This window comes from Capra hircus, chromosome 29, assembly GCF_001704415.2.
Source record: "Capra hircus breed San Clemente chromosome 29, ASM170441v1, whole genome shotgun sequence".
Classification (NCBI taxonomy): domain Eukaryota; kingdom Metazoa; phylum Chordata; class Mammalia; order Artiodactyla; family Bovidae; genus Capra; species Capra hircus.
This window is the reverse complement of record NC_030836.1, coordinates 1,018,076-1,039,657: the sequence shown is the minus strand read 5'-3', so window position 1 is coordinate 1,039,657 and position 21,582 is coordinate 1,018,076. Positions and strand designations below refer to the sequence as shown.

Genomic DNA, 21,582 nt, shown 5'->3' with positions numbered 1-21,582 from the left:
CTGGAGAAGGAAATGGCAACCCACTCCAATATTCTTGCCTGGAGAATTCCATGGACAGAGGAGTCTGGCAAGCTAAGGTCCATAAGGTCGCAAAGAGTTAGACATGACTGAAGCAACTGAGCACACACACCCACATTACACATTTTGCGTGAAAACTGTGTTAATGAAGGATTTTCCATTTTTAAAGTTCAGTCTATGGCAATTTTTTTCCATAGACTATCCCTTGATCCTCTCCTCATCCTTTTCAAAACAGGTTCACCTGAAAAGATATAAGAAAGGTACATTTCAGGGTAAATTCAAGTTTTTGAAGTTCTTAACAGAAGCAGAAGATATTAAAAAGAGGTGGCAAGAATACACAGAAGGACTGTACAAAAAAGATCTTCACGACCCAGATAATCATGATGCTGTGATCACTCATCTAGAGCCAGACATCCTGGAATGTGAAGTCAAGTGGGCCTTAGAAAGCATCACTATGAACAAAGCTAGTGGAGGTGATGGAATTCCAGTTGAGCTATTTCAAATCCTGAAAGACGATGCTGTGAAAGTGCTGTACTCAATATGCCAGCAAATTTGGAAAACTCAGCAGTGGCCACAGGACTGGAAAAGGTCAGTATTCATTCCAATCCCAAAGAAAGGCAATGCCAAAGAATGCTCAAACTACCACACAATTGCACTCATCTCACATGCTAGTAAAGTAATGCTCAAAATTCTCCAAGCCAGGCTTCAGCAATACATGAACCGTGAACTTCTTGATGTTCAAACTGGTTTTAGAAAAGGCAGAGGAACCAGAGATCAAATTGCCAACATCCGCTGGATCATAGAAAAAGCAAGAGAGTTCCAGAAAAACATCTATTTCTGCTTTAGTGACTTTGTCAAAGCCTTTGACTGTGTGGATCACAAGAATCTGTGGAAAATTCTGAAAGAGATGGGAATACCAGACCACCTAACCTGCCCCTTGAGAAACCTGTATGCAGGTCAGGAAGCAACAGTTAAAACTGGACATGGAACAACGGACTGGTTCCAAATAGGAAAAGGAGTACGTCAAGGCTGTATATTGTCAACCTGCTTATTTAACTTATATGCAGAGTACATCATGAGAAATGCTGGACTGGAAGAGGCACAAGCTGGAATCAAGACTGCCAGGAGAAATATCAATAACCTCAGATATGCAGATGACACCACCCTTATGGCAGAAAGCAAAGAGGAGCTAAAAAGCCTCTTGATGAAAGTGAAAGAGGAGAGTGAAAAAGTTGGCTTAAAGCTCAACATTTAGAAAACGAAGATCATGGCATCCAGTCCCATCACTTCATGGGAAATAGATGGGGAAACAGTGAAAAAAGTGTCAGACTTTATTTTTTCTGGCTCTAAAATCACTGCAGATGGTGACTGCAGACATGAAATTAAAAGACGCTTACTCCTTGGAAGAAAAGTTGTGACCAATCTAGACAGCATATTCAAAAGCAGAGACATTACTTTGTCAACAAAGGTCCGTCTAGTCAAGGCTATGGTTTTTCCTGTGTTCATGTATGGATGTGAGAGTTGGACTGTGAAGAAGGCTGAGCACTGAAGAATTGACGGATTTGAACTGTGGTGTTGGAGAAGACTCTTGAGAGTCCCTTGGACTGCAAGGAGATCCAACCAGTCCATTCTGAAGGAGATCAGCCCTGGGATTTCTTTGGAGGGAATGATGCTAAAGCTGAAACTCCAGTACTTTGGCCACCTCATGCGAAGAGTTGACTCATTGGAAAAGACTCTGATGCTGGGAGGGATTGGGGGCAGTAGGAGAAGGGGACCACCGAGGATGGGATGGCTGGATGGCATCACGGACTCGATGGACATGAGTCTGAGTGAACTCCGGGAGATGGTGATGGACAGGGAGGCCTGTCGTGCTGCGATTCGTGGGGTCGCAAAGAGTCGGACACGACTGAGCGACTGAACTGAACTGAACTTGATAGCAGGGAGTCATGGAGTGGTGGGGAAAGGAGTGCACTTTAAGATCTTTGCACTTTAAGCCTTAAGTCTCACCTTAAAAGGAAAACTTTATTCCTATTAAATTGAACATGGTATTTCTAAACTATATTGAAATTTTCTTAGACTCTGTCATAGTATGTGAACTCTCATATACCTATGCTTTGCAAGTCCTGCTCACATTCATTCTTTCCTGTGAAAATATGGCTTTAAACACATCTACAGTTACCTATGCAAGAGTCTGACTGCTAAAGAAACCCACTCCACCTTAATTTTTGGATAGAGTTTGAAGAGCACTGGACTTGAAGTGAGATGAACTTGATTCATAATTTAGCTGCACTTGAACTGAACCAGATGCATCTTCTTGGACATTTTTTTTTCTAAGCCTTAGGTTCCTAATCTGCTAAGAGGAACTGTAATAACACCTGTTACACATGTGTCACGTGGTACACCTGAGCAGATAAGGAAACAATGATCCTGAAAATACTTACCAATGGTAAAAAATCACAGTATGAATGATATTAGACATCCTGAAACTTCATTAAATTTCATTCCTAGTTTTATTTTCCCCTTCCTTGGGTCAGAATAAAACATTGACCTGTTCAGTTTAGACCAGAATAGAGAATATGACTAAGATTTACAGAATAATGGAACATCTCAAGTTAAAATAAAATGATCACTTTCTTCATTCAATCATAATGAAAGCTATGAAACACTTTATTAGAATTAATAACCTGAGTTACCCTACACAGTTCATTTATGAAGCTCAATTTGTCAAGAAACAGCAAATGGTTTTTTGAAATTGAGGTGGAATTGGATGGAGGAATTTGTGTCAGGATTAAATTAATGTTATTGTAATATTTAATAATTATTAAAATCTTGGGCGCAGTGGTAAAGGATCTGCCTGCCAGTGCAGGAGATGAGGGTTCGATCCCTGAGTTGGCAGGTTTCCTGGAGGAGGAACTGGCAACCCACTCCAGTGTTCTTGCCTGGGAAATCCCACGGAAGAGGAGCCTGGCAGGCTCTAGTCCATGGGGTTGTAAAAGAGTGGGACACAACTTAGCAACTAAACAACAACAATATTAAAGTAGCCAATTAATGTTAATATTATGAAAGTGGAGTGCGAACAAAACTTTAAGGATTAGAGATTAATCAACTGAAAGAACTGGGAAGGAATTCTGTCCTTAAAATAGATGCTAGAATATTTTTTAAACATAAAATTTAATTGCTTAAAATATCACTCATGGTAAATCAGTGGGAAAAATGTGTATATTGCATTCATCTCACATGCTAGTAAAGTAATGCTCAAAATTCTCCAAGCCAGGCTTCAGCAATACGTGAACCGTGAACTCCCTGATGTTCAAGCTGGTTTTAGAAAAGGCAGAGGAACCAGAGATCAAATTGCCAACATCCGCTAGATCATGGAAGAAGCAAGAGAGTTCCAGAAAAACATCTATTTCTGCTTTAGTGACTATGCCGAAGGCTTTGACTGTGTGGATCACAATAAACTGTGGAAAATACTGAGAGAGATGGGAATACCAGACCGCCTGACCTGCCTCTTGAGAAATCTGTATGCAGGTCAGGAAGCAACAGTTAGAACTGGACATGGAACAACAGACTGGTTCCAAATAGGAAAAGGAGTACGTCAAGGCTGCATATTGTCACCCTGCTTATTTAACTTATATGCAGAGTACATCATGAGAAACGCTGGACTGGAAGAAGCACAAGCTGGAATCAAGATTGCCGGGAGAAATATCAATAACCTCAGATATGCAGATGACACCACCCTTATGGCAGAAAGTGAAGAGGATCTAAAAAGCCTCTTGATGAAAGTGAAAGAGGAGAGTGAAAAAGTTGGCTTAAAGCTCACCATTCAGAAAATGAAGATCATGGCATCCGGTCCATGGGAAATAGATGGGGAAACAGTGGAAACAGTGTCAGATTTTATTTTTGGGGGCCCCAAAATCACTGCAGATGGTGACTGCAGCCATGAAATTAAAAGACTCTTACTCCTTGGAAGGAAAGTTATGACCAACCTAGACAGCATATTCAAAAGCAGAGACATTGCTTTGCCGACTAAGGTCTGTCTAGTCAAGGCTATGGTTTTTCCAGTAGTCATGTATGGATGTGAGAGTTGGACTGTGAAGAAAGCTGAGCACCGAAGAACTGATGCTTTTGAACTGTGGTGTTGGAGAAGACTCTTGAGAGTCCCTTGGACTGCAAGGAGATCCAACTAGTCCATTCTGAAGGAGATCAGCCCTGGGATTTCTTTGGAAGGAATGATTCTGAAGCTGAAACTCCAGTACTTTGGACATCTCATGCAGAGTTGACTCACTGGAAAGCCTCTGATGCTGGGAGGGATTGGGGGCAGGAGGAGAAGGGATGACAGAGGATGAGATGGCTGGATGGCATCACTGACTCGATGGACGTGAGTCTGAGTGAACTCTGGGAGTTTGTGATGGACAGGGAGGCCTGGCGTGCTGGGATTCATGAGGTCGCAAAGAGTCGGACACGACTGAGCCACTGAACTGAACTGAACTGTGTGTATATGTATGTACAGTGTATGTGTGTATTCTTTCCTATCATTTCTTCGACATCAGAACCATGCGACAGAGCTTCTGTTGTCAACTTTAAAAAATAATCAGAACCTAAAAGTTGAGAGTTATGTTTTATTTGGTGAGAATTTTTAGGACCTCAAGCCTGGGTGACAGCATCCTAAATGAACATCAAGAGATTTTGCTGTTTTTGTTGCTAAGTCAAGTCTGACTGTTTTGTGATTCCATGGACTGTAGCCTGCCAGTCTCCTCTGTCCATGGGATTTCCCAGGCAAGTATCCTGGAGTGGGTTACCATTTCCTCATCTTTCCCACCCAGGGATCAAATGAGTCTCTTATGTCTCCTGCATTGGCGGGCAGATTATTTACCACTGAGCCACCAGGGAAGCCCCCATCAAGAGATTATTGTTAATGAAATGAAACCATATCTCCCAAGTTAAGGAATTTAGTGCTTTCCTATATATGGGAAGATGTTAACAGTCTGGGCTCACTGAACTCATTTCTTTCATGTGCATCTCAGGTATCTGGGCCCAGTATCCTGTGTGTGTGTGTGGGGGGGGGGGGGTTTTGTGTGTGTTTTTTTTTTGCTCAGTGCTCATCTTAGGGAGTGGTTGCAGCCTAATGGCTGCAGTATTACATGTATTGTTTTCCTTCCTGGTTGCCTTTATGGCTCAGAAATTCACATGTTCACGACTGTGACATCCTTGAATGATCGGTTTCTCAAGTCATCACTTATTCTCAGAATCTAGTGAACAAAAGAATTTAGAATCAATCACTCAGAGTTCTGTTTGGGTTACCCCACTAGGAGCTATTTCCTTCTCCCTCAAAGGGAGGTAACATTGTCTACTCTGGCTTATTGGAAGTTGTTGGAGGGACCAATGTGCTCCACTGGAAAGACAGATGCAGTTGCTTCTGTTAGAGTGACCAGAGTAGCTGAGCACTGAGCAATGCAGTTAAAGTAAATCCAGCTCTTCCCAGCTGGAGGACACTTCGGTGACTAGAAAGGCAACTCTCTTTGTCCTAAGTCTATTTTCGGTCATCTCAAAAGTGGTTAAGAGAGGGGAAGAGAAGTGAAGTGAAAGTCGCTCAGTCGTGTCCAAGTCTTTGCGACCCCACGGACTGCAACGTCCATGGAATTCTCCAGGCCAGAATACTGGAATGGGTAGCTGTTCCTTCCTCTCAGGGATGGAACCTGGGTTCTTTACCAGCTGAGCCACAAGGGAAACTCAAGGGGGTGAGGGGGCAGGGGAGAGGCCAGAGGGATTTAAGGAGCTTGGATGCAGAACCCCCCTGCCCGCAGCTGTTTAAACTTTGCTCCTCTGATCCTTGGTTCATTCATTCATCCGACAAGCCCTCCCTGTACTCCTGTCGGGTACCGGACACTTGGCTCGGCCGTGCGGCCCATGGAGAGGAAAGGACCGAGAGGGCGACCCCGGGAAGCCCCGCGGCTACTGAGCCAGCACCAAACCAGGACCGCGGGCGGCGCGGGCTCCGCGCGTCCGCCGCGTTCCCTTTCTCCCCTCCCCTCCCCTCCCCTCCCCTCCCCTCTCCTCCCCCTCCCCTCCCCTCTCCTCCCCTCCCCTCCCCTCCCCTCTCCTCCCCCTCCCCTCCCCTCTCCTCCCCCTCCCCTCCCTCTCTCGTCCCCTCCCCCCCGGCCCCTCCCCCTCCTCGCGGCGGTTCGCGGCCGCGTCTCCATGGCGACCGCGGGCGGCGGGCCGAGGCGGGCCCGGAGGCGGGTGCGGGCCCTCGCGGCTGCCAGAGGCCCAGGCGCTGCCACTCGAGGGGCCTCAGACCCGGAGAGCGCGGCGCGGCGCAGGTAATCCCCCCAGAGCCCGGCCCGGCCCAGCTTGTCCCGGGGCCCTAACGGGCTGGCCGGGCTTGCGGTGGGGACGCGGGCGCGGGGCGGGTGGAGACAGGCTCCGCCCGGCCTTGCGAGTTCAGGACAGATTCGCTCTGGAATCTGGAAGGTGATTCTAGGTGTGTGACTTTGGGCGAGTCACCTGGCTCGTCTGTCCTGACTTTCCCTGATGTTAAAGTGAAGGATTTCAGAACCTAGAAAATCAACTCATTCACTTGAACGTACTGGTCGAGTTTCTGTTCCCATTTCTACTCCTTGCCCTTGCGCTCCCTCGCAGTTTTGGATCTCTCTTAAATTCCTTTCAGGGTGGCTTAAGCCTGCAAGTTTTCTCTTTCTACCGCCTTGAATGCGGTTTAACTTTCATTCAGAGAAGTTGAAGTGCATTTCAATACTTGACTATTTATCCTCATAGGTTATGTTTTAATTTAAACTTTGTTGCTGAGGAAAACTTTTTTCTTTCACTTTAGGCAAGTACTAACATCCTTATTTTGTTAAAAGGGTGAGCAGTGCCTACAAAGCCACTGAGGAACTGGAAGATTTCGGTCTATAAGCAGTTCTTAACCTTTTTGTCCTAAACCTCATGGTATACTCACTGTAACCAAACCCAGGCAGCGGCAGTAAACAAAGGCAAACCTTCAGAGGACCTGGGCTTCCCCGGTGGCTCAGAGGTTAAAGCGTCTGCCTGGAATGCGGGAGACCTGGGTTCGATCCCTGGGTTGGGAAGATCCCCTGGAGAGGGAGACTGCACCCCACTCCAGTACTCTTGCCTGGAGAATCCCATGGAGGGAGGAGCCTGGTAGGCTACAGTCCATGACCCGCAAAGACTCGGAAAGGACTGAGCGACTTCACTCACTTCACTTAGAGGACCCACAAGGAAGGAAATCTTGAGTACTTCAGCTCAGAGTGGTCTGGAGCAGGAATTGGTTTTACTCACCTCATGTGCTGGCTCTTTGCAGAGTACCTGGCACCAAGCTGTTGTTCAGTAGGTAGTAAATGAATGTTCATCTCAGTCAGTAGGATCTATTTCAACTCACCACTAAGCCAGTGTCATAAATACATGTGACACACACACCCACACACACGTGTGCAAGTTTCTACACTTTGTTGGAACCAATACTCAGAAAAACTCATAGAACAACATGGTTTGCCAGTAGCCAAATTTTCTTGTTTTAGAGGTTAATAATGTAAGCACTTAAGGAATCTAGATCATTTTTCCCCCTCACAGGTTTAAAAATCAAGAAATACAAACCAGATGCAGCAGTTTCTTGACATGGAGAACCAAACCCATAATACATTGGGGTAAGTAGGGTGACATTTCTTTTTAATGAGTTGGTGCTTAACAATGCCAAAATCTCCCTGATGGCATGTGAATTTGGAAATTTAGTATTAATGGAGGATGTAGCAATTATTTTTGGTGAGGAGGTTGAGAGAAATTCAAGTGACTTTAATTAAGAATCTATGGTTTGAGTCTTTCCAGTTTTGACTATGGATCTGTACTAAGAAATCACCATTTTCCATCTTTTAGTGATTTTTTTCAGTGTTTTGGGGTGATGGATACCCACATGGGCCTCACATGCTCTTGCGTGTCCACAGTGCAACAGCTTCTGGCTGACTTGCTCCTTTTCTGCTGTACTGAGTGTCCAGGCACCCTCTAGGCTTGCCCTTGACAAAGTGAAAATGAAAGTCGCTCAATCATGTCTGACTCTTTGTGACTCCATGGAATTCTCCAGGTCAGAATACTGGAGTGGGTAGCCTTTTCGCTCTCCAGGGGTTCTTTCCAACCCAGGGATTGAACCCAGGTCTCCTGCATTGCAGTCAGATTCTTTATCAGCTGAGCCACAAGGGAAGTTTGCTTTTGAAACTGGACTCAAAACTTAAGCACAGCTTCCAGACAGTTTTGTGTGTGTGTTGGTCACTCAGTTGTGTTGGACTCTGTGATCTCATGGGGCAGGCTCCTCTGTCCACAGGATTCTCCAGGCAAGAATACTCGAGTGGGTTATCATGCCCTTCTCCAGGGGATCTTCCCAACCCAGGGACTGAAGCTGGGTCTTCTGCATCGCAGGCAAATTCTTTACCAACTAAGCCACCAGGAAGCTCTTCAAAACTGCAGCATGAACTGGGTATTTTCTCAAAAGTTTCAGGAAGCAATAAGGAAGAGAGTTTGTATGACATCTGCCATTGTAAAAAAGTAAATTCTTTTTGACAAATGTCTGTCCTGACCCCTTCCTTGCCACCAGCATCATAAAGGTTCCTCTTTCTACTGTTTCATTAGCCAAGTGACCACTGGTTGAGCCCCCAGAACTTGGAGGGTGGGGGGAAGCAGAGAAAGTGAGGGTGGGATCGTGGTTACTGTATGCTTGATATCGACTGTGACCACGGCACTAGTCAAACCACTTCACGTATCTCACTTTCAGTTATTCTGCTCAGACCATGACTTTGACATCAGGCTAAAGCAAAGCTGCACAAGTCTGGATAATAAGCTATACCTTATAAGCTTCTACAGCATACTCCTCCTCAGAACAGCCCTCATTCTACAACTAATAGAATTGAGTGTATTAGAGGTTGGTATGCTCTAACTTCTTGTTGACAAAGAGACCCCCAAATACGGGGGTTTAAAAATGACTGAAGGGTATTTCTGTTTTACATACAAAGTCAGAGATGAACAGACCAGGGTTGGTAGGGCAGCTCTGCCCACCTCCCTACATGATTTCCAACTCTGGGACCAAAATGATTGCTTTAGGTCCCATCATCATGACCGTGCTCCTGCCGGAGGGAAGAGGGAAGAGCAGGAGGAGAGAGGAAGACCAGTCCTCCTAGAAGTGTGACCTGGAAGTGGCAAGCCTCACTTCTGTTCACTTCCCATTGGCCAGAGCGTAGCCCTGGGCAAGACCTAGCTGCAAGGAAGGCTGAGAAATGTCGTCTCTAACTGGGCGGCTGTGTAGTCAGTTAAAGTTTAGAGGAACTGTAATGAAAGGAGTGAGAGATGGCAACCCACTCCAGTATTCTTCCCTAGAAAATTCCATGCACAGAGGAGCCTAGCAGGCTATAGTCCATGGGGCTGCAAAGAGCTGAGCACTACTGAGCAACTGAGCACGCACACACACAGTGAAAGGAAGAAGAATGGATATTAGTGGACAACTGGCAGCCTCCGTCACACTGAATTTAGAAAGGTAGAAAGAAAGAGAAATAAAGCAGGAACTTGTCCTAGAATACACAGCTGGGTTACTGGAGGAGGTAGGATTTGATTTCAGATAAGTCCGGCTCCAATCCCAGCATTCCTTGCTGCACTGTAAATGGATGGCAGAAAGACGTGGGGAGTGGCCTGCCTGGTGTCCGTAGCACAGCCAGACTAGGATTCTGGGTTGAGAGGGTAGACCTCTGGTATGACAATGGCACTGAAGACTAAGATACAGACCGAAGGTCTTAAACCTCGGGCTGGGTATCAGATAGCACTTCACTCCTGCAAATCTGAGGCCGTGGAGACTGCTGTTTCTCATCATTCATTCCTTTGGGAAAAGGTATGGAAGACTGACCGTATGCCAGGCACAACACTAAGCTCTCTGACTCATACAAAGGCCTTTAAGGAACTCAAAACTTAGTAGGAAACCATAGAGCTTGTTTGGGTACAGGGTAGTTGCAAACCAGAAGTGAATGAGAATTACTGCAGGTTTCCATGTGGAAGCCACAGCTCACCGCAACAGACACGGGAGCACACCTTCTTGAGCATGGTCTCCAAAGGATGAAGAACCAGGTTGGCTTTGCCTCTGTCCCGTGCACTACTGAGAAATATGTAAAAATTTAGATCTTGAAGATAATGAAACCTCATTCATCAGGGATGTAGTATGTGCATATCAAATGGTGTCGCCTACATAACAGTAGGTGTTTCATGGGGCAACCTTCATTTGACATTTATCTAAAGTCTATGATGAGCCAGTCACTGGTCTAAGCACCAGGAGGACAGTGGTGAACAAAGCAGAGAACTCTCCTTCAAGGGCTTTGTACATTAGTGGGAGATATAAACATGTTTCATGTGGCGATAGGAGGAAGAATAAGCAGGCTGAGGACGGAGGAGTGGCCTGTGAATGGGCTGGTCACACACGGATTCCCGGGTAAGGTGGTGTTCGAGCAGAGCTTTATGTCTGTGAGAAGAAAGTTCCCAACAGGAGGAACAGAAAATGCAAAGGCCTCAGATGGGAGCTCTTACACAGAGCATTTATGACATGGGTGAGCCCTTATTCTCTGACCTCTGGCTTATAACAGGGTTTGGTTTTTGTTTATCCAAGACTTCCTCCCCAGTATAGCTGTTTGTACCATAATAGTCAGCGTGACCGCCTTCTAAATGGAATGATCACATTTAAGCAAGTTTGACCGTTTTGTTTTTTGAGTGGTGTGCCCAGAACATAAATGATTATAGGATGAGTAAAGAATCTGCTTTTAATAAGAGAACCACGTCTACATTCTTCTCTTTTTCTATTATTCCTGAATTTCTACTCTTGCTACTTTGTCATTTTATGTTTTATTTTACTTATCTTGATCTGATTTCTGAGTTGAAAATATGATTCAGTTATTTTCATGATTTCTGGATTTCATGATTTCTTTGACTAATATAAGCATTTAAAGGTGGAGTTCCTCTTGGGCTCAGCTTTGCTGCAGCCCATAGAATTAATGTACCCACTCTCATTTTCTTAAATTGTCTATTATTTCAACTTTGACTTCCTCTTTGACTCAGTAGATATTTGGGAGATGTAATTTCCAGATACAACTTCAGGTTTTAATTATTTTTTTATTCATTACTTTTTAAACCCCCTACATCTATGGTCATAGAATATGACCTGTATGCTATTTTGGTTTCATAAAGATTATTCTTATGATTTGTTGTGTGAGCAACTTTCATAAATGTCCTTTAGGCATTGAAAGCAAATATATATTCTCTTTTGCTTAAGGAAAAAGGTTTTAAAAGTTTTACATATATAATCAAACTGTTTAATTATTATGTTCAAACTGTGTGCCTTTCAAATTCATTATTACCTTTTTTGTGTATTTGAGCTGTCACGTTTTAAGAAAGATCTTTACTATAATTGTGATTTTTGTCCAATTCTTCTTGTATTTCAGATAGTTTTTATTTTATGTATTTCGGTATTTTGTTGCTCAATATATTGAGGTTCACGGATGTTATATCTTCTAGGTGTATTGTATGATTTAGCCATATAGAATATCTCACAAATATGAGTGAATGGTTTCTATTTGAATTTTACTTTTTTGTTGCTGATATTGCCATCTGTTTTCTTTTTAACTTGCTTTAGCCTGTAATAGCCTTGTTCATCCCTTTTATAAAGGGAAAATATTCAGTCTTTTCCTCCCTTTGTAGGGAAAAACCTGTGTCTTTCTTCTCTGTGAGCCTCCTTTACCTTCATAGAAACACTTCACGTCTGATACTTGTGGTCACCATATATGTGGAGGTTTCTGATCCAACCAAGCAATTCTCTGGAACACAAGCTGGGAGTCCTACAATTCAGCTCAATTCTGACACTGTCTGTGCAGAAATATCACCAGACCCAACAGGCTGAGGGCTTGATCCTACAAGACTTCCTGCCACCCTCTTCAAACTCCAGTTGCAAGTCCAGGTTGTCACCTGTGCTTCTGACCAAACAGTTATAGATAACCCCCTCCTTGGATAGGATTAATTTGCTAGAGTAGCTCACATAACTCGGGGAAACACTTAACCTTTAAAGTCTTACTTTCATCCAGTTTATTTAAAGGGTACAGATGAGCATCCAGATGGAAAGGGTGCATAGGATAAGGTACGTGGAAAGGGGTATACTGCTGTCCCAGCACCTCCACCTGCTCACCGACCCAAGAGGTCACTAAACCCGTTCAGTTCAGTCGCTCAGTTGTGTCTGACTCTTTGTGACCCCATGGACTGCAGCACACTAGGCTTGCCTGTCCATCACCAACTCCTGTAGCTTGCTCAAACTCATGTTCATGGAGTCGGTGATGCCATCCAACCATCTCATCCTCTCGACCCCTTCTCCTCCTGCCTTCAGTTTTTCCCAGCATCAGGGTCTTTTCCAAGGAGTCAGTTCTTCACATCAGGTGGCCAAAGTATTGGAGTTTCAGCTTCAGCATCAGCCCTTCCAATGAGTATTCAGGACTGATTTCCTTTAGAATGGACTGGTTGGATCTCCTTCCAGTCCAAGGGACTCTCAAGAGTCTTTTCTAACACCACAGTTCAAAAGCATCAATTCTTCAGTACTCAACCTTCTTTATAGTCCAACTGTTACATCTGTACATGACTACTGGAAAAACCTTAGCTTTGACTAGATGGACCTTTGTTAGCAAAGAAATGTCTCAGCTTTTTAATATGCTGTCTAGGTTGGTCATAGCTTTTCTTCCAATGAGTAAGCGTCTTTTAATTTCATGGCTGCAGTCACCATCTGCAGTGATTTTGGAGCCCCCCGAAATAAAGTCTGTCACTGTTTCCACTGTTTCCCCATCTATTTGCCATGAAGTGATGGGACCAGATGCTGTGATCTTCATTTTTTGAATGTTGAGTTTTAAGCCAACATTTTCACTCTCCTCTTTCACTTTCATCAAGAGGCTCTTTAGTTCCTCATTGCTTTCTGCCATAAGGGTGGTGTCATCTGTTTATCTGAGGTTATTGATATTTCTCCCAGAAATCTTGATTCCAGCTTGTGCTTCATCCAGCCTGGTATTTCTCATGATATATCCTGCATATAAGTTAAATAAACAGGGTGACAATATACAGCCTTGACGTACTCCTTTCCCAATTTGGAACCAGTCCATTGTTCCACGTCCAATTCTAACTGTTGCTTCTAAACCCTATACTTTGGAGATTTTCATGGAGGCTTCATCATGTAGCCATGATTGATTATTAATTCCTTTTTCAGCCCATCTCCCTGTACAAGAGAATGGAGCAGGGAGAGGTGGGACTGAAAATTCCAAACCTCTCATAATGACTTGGTCTTTCAGGTGACCAGACGTAAGCCAGGAATCATCTAGGAGCCTGCCCAGAGTTGCCTCATCAGATCAAAAGAAACTCCTGTCACCCAGAAAATTACTCAGGTGTCAAGAACCAAGGTCTAAGACCAATATTGGAGCAAAAGTTGCCCCTAGTGTTCTTGTCACTTAGGAAACTACAATGGTTTTAGGAGCTCTGTGGCAGAACCAGGTATAGAGACTAATATATATTTTCTGTTATCTCATGGCCTCATTTTCAGTCATTTTTAAAATATCATATGTGTCTCTTATAAGTAGCATATAGTTAGATTAATGCATGTATACCCCTCAGTTGGAAGGTCTTTGCAATTAAAGAGGATTTAATATTTTTTAATTTATTTATTTTAATTGGAGGCTAATTACTTTACAATATTGTAGTGGTTTTTGCCATATATTGACATGAATCAGACATGAATGTACATGTGTTCCCCATCCTGAATCCCTCTCCCACCTCCCTCCCCATTAAAGAGAGGGTTTTATAATCATTAATATATTAACATTGAATCTGTTTTGCTTTTCCAATATTCACTAGTCTTATCTAGTTTTCTTCTTATTCTCTTACAAGTTCTATATCCTATTTTACACATTGTTAATTTACAGTTTTTACAAACATTTAAAATTGGATTCCTCTTCTGGCTTCCCAAATTTTAACTGTAACTTTGACCTCTCTCAACCCTGGTAAGACTTCACCTTTAGTACTGTTTTTGCTTCTGCACTTGCTTATTCCACCTACAAGAAGTAATCTGGATTTCTAGTCCTGATGACTATTAACTTGTGTATAAATGATTACATATAGGATAATGTTAATTATTTTATTCCTCTTTTAAGAATTCTCTTTAGCAGCTATACATTTTTATTGCATTGATTATTACTATTTTATAGAATCTTCCTTGTTCTCAGTTTAAACTTTTTAAAATTCATTTTTAATTTGACTGAAGTACTTCCTAGGTAGTCTTTTAATAGAAATGACCAGAGGTGGTATACCTCTTAATTTTTTTCATGTCCAGATGTCTTCTTGTTCCTCTCATACAGGAACTCTGTAAGAGTTATTAGTCCCATGGCCTTGAAGTGTGAAGTGTTACATGGAAAGTCCAATACCAGTCTCATTCTCTCTCAGGTTTTTTTTTGTTTTTTCCTTTCTTTCTTTCTTTTTTAGCATCTTGAGAATTATGGGATTTCTGTTTATCCTTGGAATCTACAAATTTACCAGGATAACTTTCTTGGTATAGATCCATTTCAATCCCTTCAAAGCATTTGGTGAGCACTTTTATTATTAAAGATTCAAAGCTTTTCAGTGAATTTTTCCTCTGTTTCTTTGGTTAATGATTCTCCCCATCTTGTTTCATTCTCATCTCCTAGAACACCTATATCTTTTTCCTTTTTTTCATAATTTCCATCTTCATTTTATCTTTTGTTCTACATTCTGGAGGAATTTCTTCCATTTTCTCATTTTTATTTCAGCAATGATTGCATTCGTTTGTTTTCTTTTAATTGCTTCTCTTGCGATTTTGAGTATTGACAACAATGTTTTTATTTCCAATATTTTTTGTATGTTTATTTCATTGTTCCTTTTACTTAGTAAATTGCTTTTCTTTATTAATATAATACACTATTGACTCATTAAAAATACAAGTAGAAGTGTTTGAAGTGATCTCTTGCTTCTTATGCTAACTCCTTTAGTCAGTCATTCTGTGGGTATAGCTCTTTACATCTTTCAATTTGTCGCTTTCCAAACCCCAACTGCTCCGCAGCCCAGCCTTTCGCCCAACCTCTGCTGCTCTCAAAGAGAAATCAGTTAGGTTTTCCCAAGAAATCAGTCCACCAATTACAGTGCAGCTACAACTTCCTGAGGGCTCAGCACAACCACATCCAATGTGCTGTGTAGTCTAATATATTTGAGATGATTAAATCTCGTGTTTAATAAACTTATCTCTGAAGGTAATTTCTAGATAGGAATTCTACAAATGTATTGAGCAATGCTAAGGTCAATAAAGACACATACGTAGAGTCTCCAAATGTCTGAATTTTGGAGTGACGTTTTGAAAAAATATCATTTCCTTGTATAAGTGAATGCACATATGATGGATTTTTTCTTTAAAATACCTTTTCTAACTGAAAAACACTTATCTAGATTTTCCCTTTACTTAGTTGTTCATGTATGTGATTTAAAAAACCATTTTGTTATCACTGTTACCAAAAAAGAAAAAATGCAGTCCCCTGTTCCTGCCCCAGTTTTCCACTCCCCAGAAGCAACCACTTTCAGTTCTTTTGGCTGACTCTTTTGATATTTATTCCATATCTCTAAATAACAACCTTAAGTTGCTACTTCTTGATATTTCAGTTTTGATCATAATCTGTTGACATCCACAATACTTATTTTTCATAATCTTACCTGCTGCGTGTGTGAACATGGGCACATGTGCGAACATGGGCACATGTGCACATACAGACACACACTCACTTCCCTTTCCTCCATTCTCCGGGGTCGCTACGAGTCTGACATGACTGAGTGACTTCACTTTCACACAGTGGAGAAGGAAATGGCACCCACTCCAGTGTTCTTGCCTGGAGAATCCCAGGGATAGCAGAGCCTGGTGGGCTGCTGTCTGTGGGTTTGCAGACTCGGACACGACTGAAGAGACTTCACTTTCATGCATTGGAAAAGGAAATGGCAACCCACTCCAGTGTTCTTGCCTGGAGAATGCCAGGGACGGGGGAGCCTGGTGGGCTGCTGTCTGTGGGGTCGCACAGAGTTGGACACGACTGAAGCGACTTAGCAGCAGCAGCAGCAGCAGCAGCAGCTTTGTAAATACTCTTCACCTCTGAGCCATATATCACAGTATACCATGATTGCTTTTCCTTTCTTGCACATTTTGTTTTTTTCCTGGAGATAATACTTCTAGTATCTTAATTATAAAATTTTTTGAACTTTTCCCCTTTCTGTGTAATTTTCTTCAAATAATGTCTTTCCACTTGTATAAGACCTCGCTGTGTGAACCGCTTTCATCAGATGTCTGTGATCTCTGACTGCTTGCTTCTATTTAAGAATAATGGCATCAAAAGCTGACAAGAAGCCCCAGTATACATGAGAAGGGCTTGTTGACCAGGGTCTTTGCTGTCTGGTCATTAGGCTAGTCTCTCTGTCTCAGGCTGCTCAGTTTCCAGAGAACATGATTCTAAATTCTTCTGCTTACAGGGTGTAAGTTGGGCAGCCAGCATTCACCCCTGACTTCCAGAAATACTTAATAGGTTGCTTCTTGGTTTTCTCCAGTACCAGCTCCTTTGTTTTGTCCTTGTAGGTCTAACCTTTTAGGTTAAAAATATTCTTTTGCTTTATTTTAGTAGGATTTGGGAAGGAAGCAAAATTTGTTTGTTCCTCCATCTTCAATCAAGAGTCTCATTTTCTCTACTGAATCATTTATTTCTTTTTACTCTGTGACTTATATCTTATTCATTGATCTTGTTCATAGAATCTTGTCAAATCCTTTCTAAAAATCTAGGTGCTACACGATTTACCAAAATTTTTTATCTGCTGTGAAAGTCATATTTTCAGAGACCAAGGCAGATGAATATTAAAGCACGTTCTCACATCAGTTCAGAAAAACCCTTCAAAGGATTGTTCTTCTATGTGAACAACTTTCTAAACCTTCAGAGTGTCCTTTCCCTCTGAGAAATATTCATAATCACAACTTTACTTGCCTGTTTCCTATGAGTCAAATACAGTTTTAATTAGTTTGTAAAAATTCTAATATTAGTCAATATATACTTGTAGTTGAGTAAATTGTAATGTATTATTTTTGCATACTGAAAATTCTTTCTAATTTGATTGACTCTCGTGGTATCTTATTCTCCCTCCATCATACTTTATTTCCCACAAAATGCACATATTCCTTTCCAGAGTAATCATATTTGACAAGTTCTTCTTTCTTATTTCTCTGAAGAAGCAAAGCAAAGTGGTGAAAAAGTGAAAGTGTTAATCAATCAGTCATGTCTGATTCTTTGCGACTCCATGAACTGTAGCCTGCCAGGCTCCTCTGTCCATGGGATTCTCCAGGCAAGAATACTGGAGTGGGTAACCATCTCCTCCAGGGGATCTTCCCGACCCAAGGATCGAACCCTGGTCTCCTGATGTCAGGCGGATTCTTTACAGTCTGAGCTGCCAGGGAAGCCCAACCTAGAATAAAATTTTGATATCTCAGAGTTTGAAGTTAGATCCTGAAATGTTAGCAAAGTGGTAAGTGATTGTAAGAATTCAGTGAGTGATTTTGAAAGGAGAGGAAAACACTTCAGAAGGGGAGGGAAGGAAGGCAATAGAGGGAGGAAGGAAAGGGAGGGGAGAGAAAGATTCGTCTGAAAGAATTGTTAAGCTCCTGTTAAGGCAAAGGTTAAAAATTACCTCTCTGTGAGACAGTACTTTTTATAGGACAGTGTTTACAAAACATTAATTGTATTAGTTACAAGTTACATTTTTCTTTTAAAAAAAAGGACAAAGCCATGATATGTGTAAACCCAGGCATATCTATCAGGACCTGGGCACACTCAGCCTGACCTGACATTCCAGGCATTCAGTGACCTGGCACTTTGGAATGCTTGTGAACCTCTTGTCAGGGAATTGGTGAAACAGAGAGGTGCCAGAACATGAAGGGGGTGGGGACAGAAGCTTGTTAGTTCTCTTCCCTGGTAGGGGTGTGGGGGGAGGAAGTGGTTTCATTAGACAGCATTCATGTAAAAGCTATGCACAAAAAGAGCTTAACAGAGCCAGCTGCCTTATAGAATCATGCAGGGAAATGGCTTCCAGTTTTTCTCTAATAAAAGAGAAATAAATGCAAATATCTTATGCTAATCCTATTGTTTTCAAGTTATATACTACTTTTAAAAAGTTCAAGAATATGAAAACTGGGTGGATCAGCAAAATAGCTGACTCGTAAGGACAGCCGGTCAGAGTACGGTTGTGGTCTGTCCCCATCAGGCGAGAAGCTGCAGAGTGGGGTGCTGTGACCCTGGAGCCCTGGACGCCCACATTGGATCTCAGCTCATGGACAGTCCCAGGGGAGATCTGCAGCGTCGTACACACTCACAGTGGCAAGGAACAGCAGGGCCCTCTGAGGGGTGGATGGTAACAAGGCCGCCCGCCTTCTGCAGTGTCCCTGGGGCCCTGGAGGCACCCTGCCGTCTGCTGTGCTGGTGTTGGCCCCTGGCCAGGGGGCCGCCTGAATCCCACCACCTAGTAGGGACGCGAGTCCCGTCCCCAAGTAGCAGCAGAGGTGCAGGCAGCGGCATGGGGTTCCCTGCCTGGCAGTGATGAGGTGGTACCCACTCCTCTGCCGGAGCCTCCTCAGGAAAGGCGTTAAACACAGCATTCAAATAAGACCCAGAGTCTTAGAACACAGTACACAAACACATTAGGGGTTTTATCTTTCTGGAGGTTGGCAGTTCACAGCTATGCTGTGGCTGTAGGGTACCATCAGGGATTTGTGCAGCTCACGATGGAGCAGGGGGACAGATTATCACCCATCAAAGAGGGTATATTCTATCAGAGGGTGGTGGTGACTGCTCTGAGGAAAGGTTCTGCAGGTTATGGGGCTAGAGAGTTACAAAGTAAACCTGGTAAGGTGACATTTGAAGAGAACTGTCTTTGTACGGACATCCTGGGGGTGGCCTTCCAGACAGAGGGAATAGCAAAAGCAAAGGTTCTGGGGCAGGAGCATGCTTAGTCTTTTGAAGGAACAACAACAACAAAAAGGCCAGCGTGTTTGGAGGAGGAACATCAGAGAGGCAAATAGGCCTTTGCAGACCTGGTAAAGACTTTAGATTTCACTGTGTGGGATGGGAAGTCCTTGAAAGACTTTGAGTAAAGCAGTGACATTTTCTGACTTAATGTTTTGAAAGGCTCGCTCTGGTTGCTATGTGAAGACTAGGCTGTTGCAAAGCAAGGGCAGGAGAAAAAGACAAATTGGACCAACTCAGTGGGAGATGGCAGTGATTTGGATCAGGTTGGTAGAAATAGTGACAAATGGGGAGGCTGTGACAGAAGAGCTGATAATATTTAGAAATCATAGACTGGATATGGGGTGAGCAGGAAGGAAATGAGATAGTGGACTTCTGGCCCATCAATTGGAATAATAAGATTGTCATTTATTAAAATAAGGGAGACGAGAAAATGCAAGCTTGGTTGGAGATGCCTGTTATATCCAAGTGAAGCTCAGATAATTAGCTGTATGTGCAGGTCTAGATGTATCTTCCCGCTTTATTACCCCCAGTGTGTGGCTTTATTGTTTGGCATCACCTTATGATTGCAAGATGGTTGAACAGCCTCCAGCCGCACATCTGCCTCGAGGAAGGGAGCAGAGGAAGGGCGGTGAGTAAATGCAGAAGAGCACTGCCAGCATTTAATTTGAAGCTCCTACGGAAGCCAGAGCTGTGAAATAAAGATGTGGATACAAGTTGTTTATTTGGGAGATGAAAGTATGGACTATTAGTTTCCTATGACTGCTGTATCACAAACTTGGTGGTTTAAAACAATCAAAACTTATTCAGTCGCAGTTCTGTGGTCCAAAGATCTGAAGTCAGTATCACTGGGCTAAAATCATGGTGTCAACAGGACTACATTCCCTCTGAGTGCTCTAGGGAGAAGCTGTTCCTTGCTTCTTCAAGCTTCGGGTAACTGCCAGCATTCCTTAGCTTGTGGCTACATCACTCTGATCCTTAAGGCCAGCACCTCCACCTCTCTCTCGGGTTCATCTTCATGGCCCCTTCTCCTGGGTGTGTCAGATTTCCCTCTGCCTCTTTCTTAGGGCCCACCCAGATGATATAGGATAATCTCCCCATCTCAGGACACTTAATTCAGACAAATAACTTTCTTCCAAATAAATAACATTTATAGGTTTCAGGGATTCAGATCTGATATCTTTGTAGGCCATTTTTCAGCCTATCACCTACAGGATTGAGGAACTGAAACAAGGAAGGGCAAGTTATCAAACCAAGTTATGGCTGAGGGTAACTGGGGCAAAACCCTGATGGGGAAATTCTGAAACACTGTATAAGGCACACCCCTTAGAGTTATTCCATCCAAGAAGCAGGTGAGAGATTATACACCAGTAGCCAACAGTTGTTGGTTGAAGGTTGCTCCCAGAAGGGCTTCAATTCCCCATCACTTCTGACCTGTCTATCACACAGGAGTCAAAGAGGAAGAGAACCACTCAGGCAAAGAAATGCAGGTTCTATCCGCTGGAAATCAGGCTTAGTGCCCGGAAGTGGTGAGCATGAGGGATGTGTGGGACATCAACAGCAACTGCTGTGGCCTCTTTCAACAGCTTCGTGATAATTTCCACTTAGATTTCATAGGCCAGCTTTTGTTACATGGCCAAGCACAGCTTCAGGGGAAACTGGGAAATGTAGCCATATCCTCAGCCAGACATAGTTCCATACTGAATAGCACACTGGAGCTCTGTTAGCATGGAGGAAAGGGAGGAGGGAGGTTGAGGAGACAGCCAGCCACATAGGCGATAGGGATGGAGGCAGACACGTGGTAAGGATGACTCAGACTAGGGTTTTATCACTGGATATGGTGAGAAGTGGTCAGGATTTAGAATACTGGAGGCAGTGCCGATGAAACTGTTGTTCTGGAGTTTGAGGAAAACACAAATCCAGGATCATGAAGGGTTTTTATCTGGAGCAACTGTAGCAGTGGTGTCAATTAAAGAGATGGATGGACTGGAGTGGGAGCAGGTTTGTGGCACAAGGAGTCTCTCACTCTGTTTTGAACTTGTAAAGACTGAGATGTGTATAGATACCCTGTGGGAATGTCAGTGTTGACTAGGTATTTGGATAGAGAAGCCCAGAGTTCAGCAGCTCTGCGGATACTGATTAGGAAGTTATCGGAACAAGCTGGCACTCAAGTTTCATTAGAAATTTCCACTATTTAGGAAACAGTGTATTTCTTAGTTTTCTAGCATTGGAAAAACAGATTTTATCAGTGTTTGCCTAATACTCTACTTTTAGGATCTAGTGAAATAGCTGGCTGTAGTTGTAATAGAAAAAGAGTAAAATGACGGTCCTCATATGTACTAACTCTATAGTCTTTCATTAAATAGACCTTTTGGCAGGGGGGAATTTTAATTAACTTAGAGATTGGCTTATGGATTCCAAGCGATGGTTATTGGTGGAAATCAATAATTAAATGTGT

At 43.0% G+C, this 21,582-nt stretch overlaps 1 protein-coding gene across 4 annotated transcripts in view; it reads left to right on the top strand.

Moving 5' to 3' along the window:
* DEUP1 (deuterosome assembly protein 1) overlaps positions 6,227-21,582 on the top strand; it is a 125,654-nt gene continuing 110,298 nt past the window's right edge. For all 4 annotated transcript variants that reach the window (XM_018043565.1, XM_018043566.1, XM_018043563.1 and 1 more), the window contains exons 1-2: positions 6,227-6,338; positions 7,606-7,679. In XM_018043565.1, the coding sequence (XP_017899054.1) occupies positions 7,633-7,679 (47 nt within the window). In that variant the 5' untranslated portion in view covers positions 6,227-6,338; positions 7,606-7,632. The remainder of the gene's footprint in view (positions 6,339-7,605; positions 7,680-21,582) is intronic.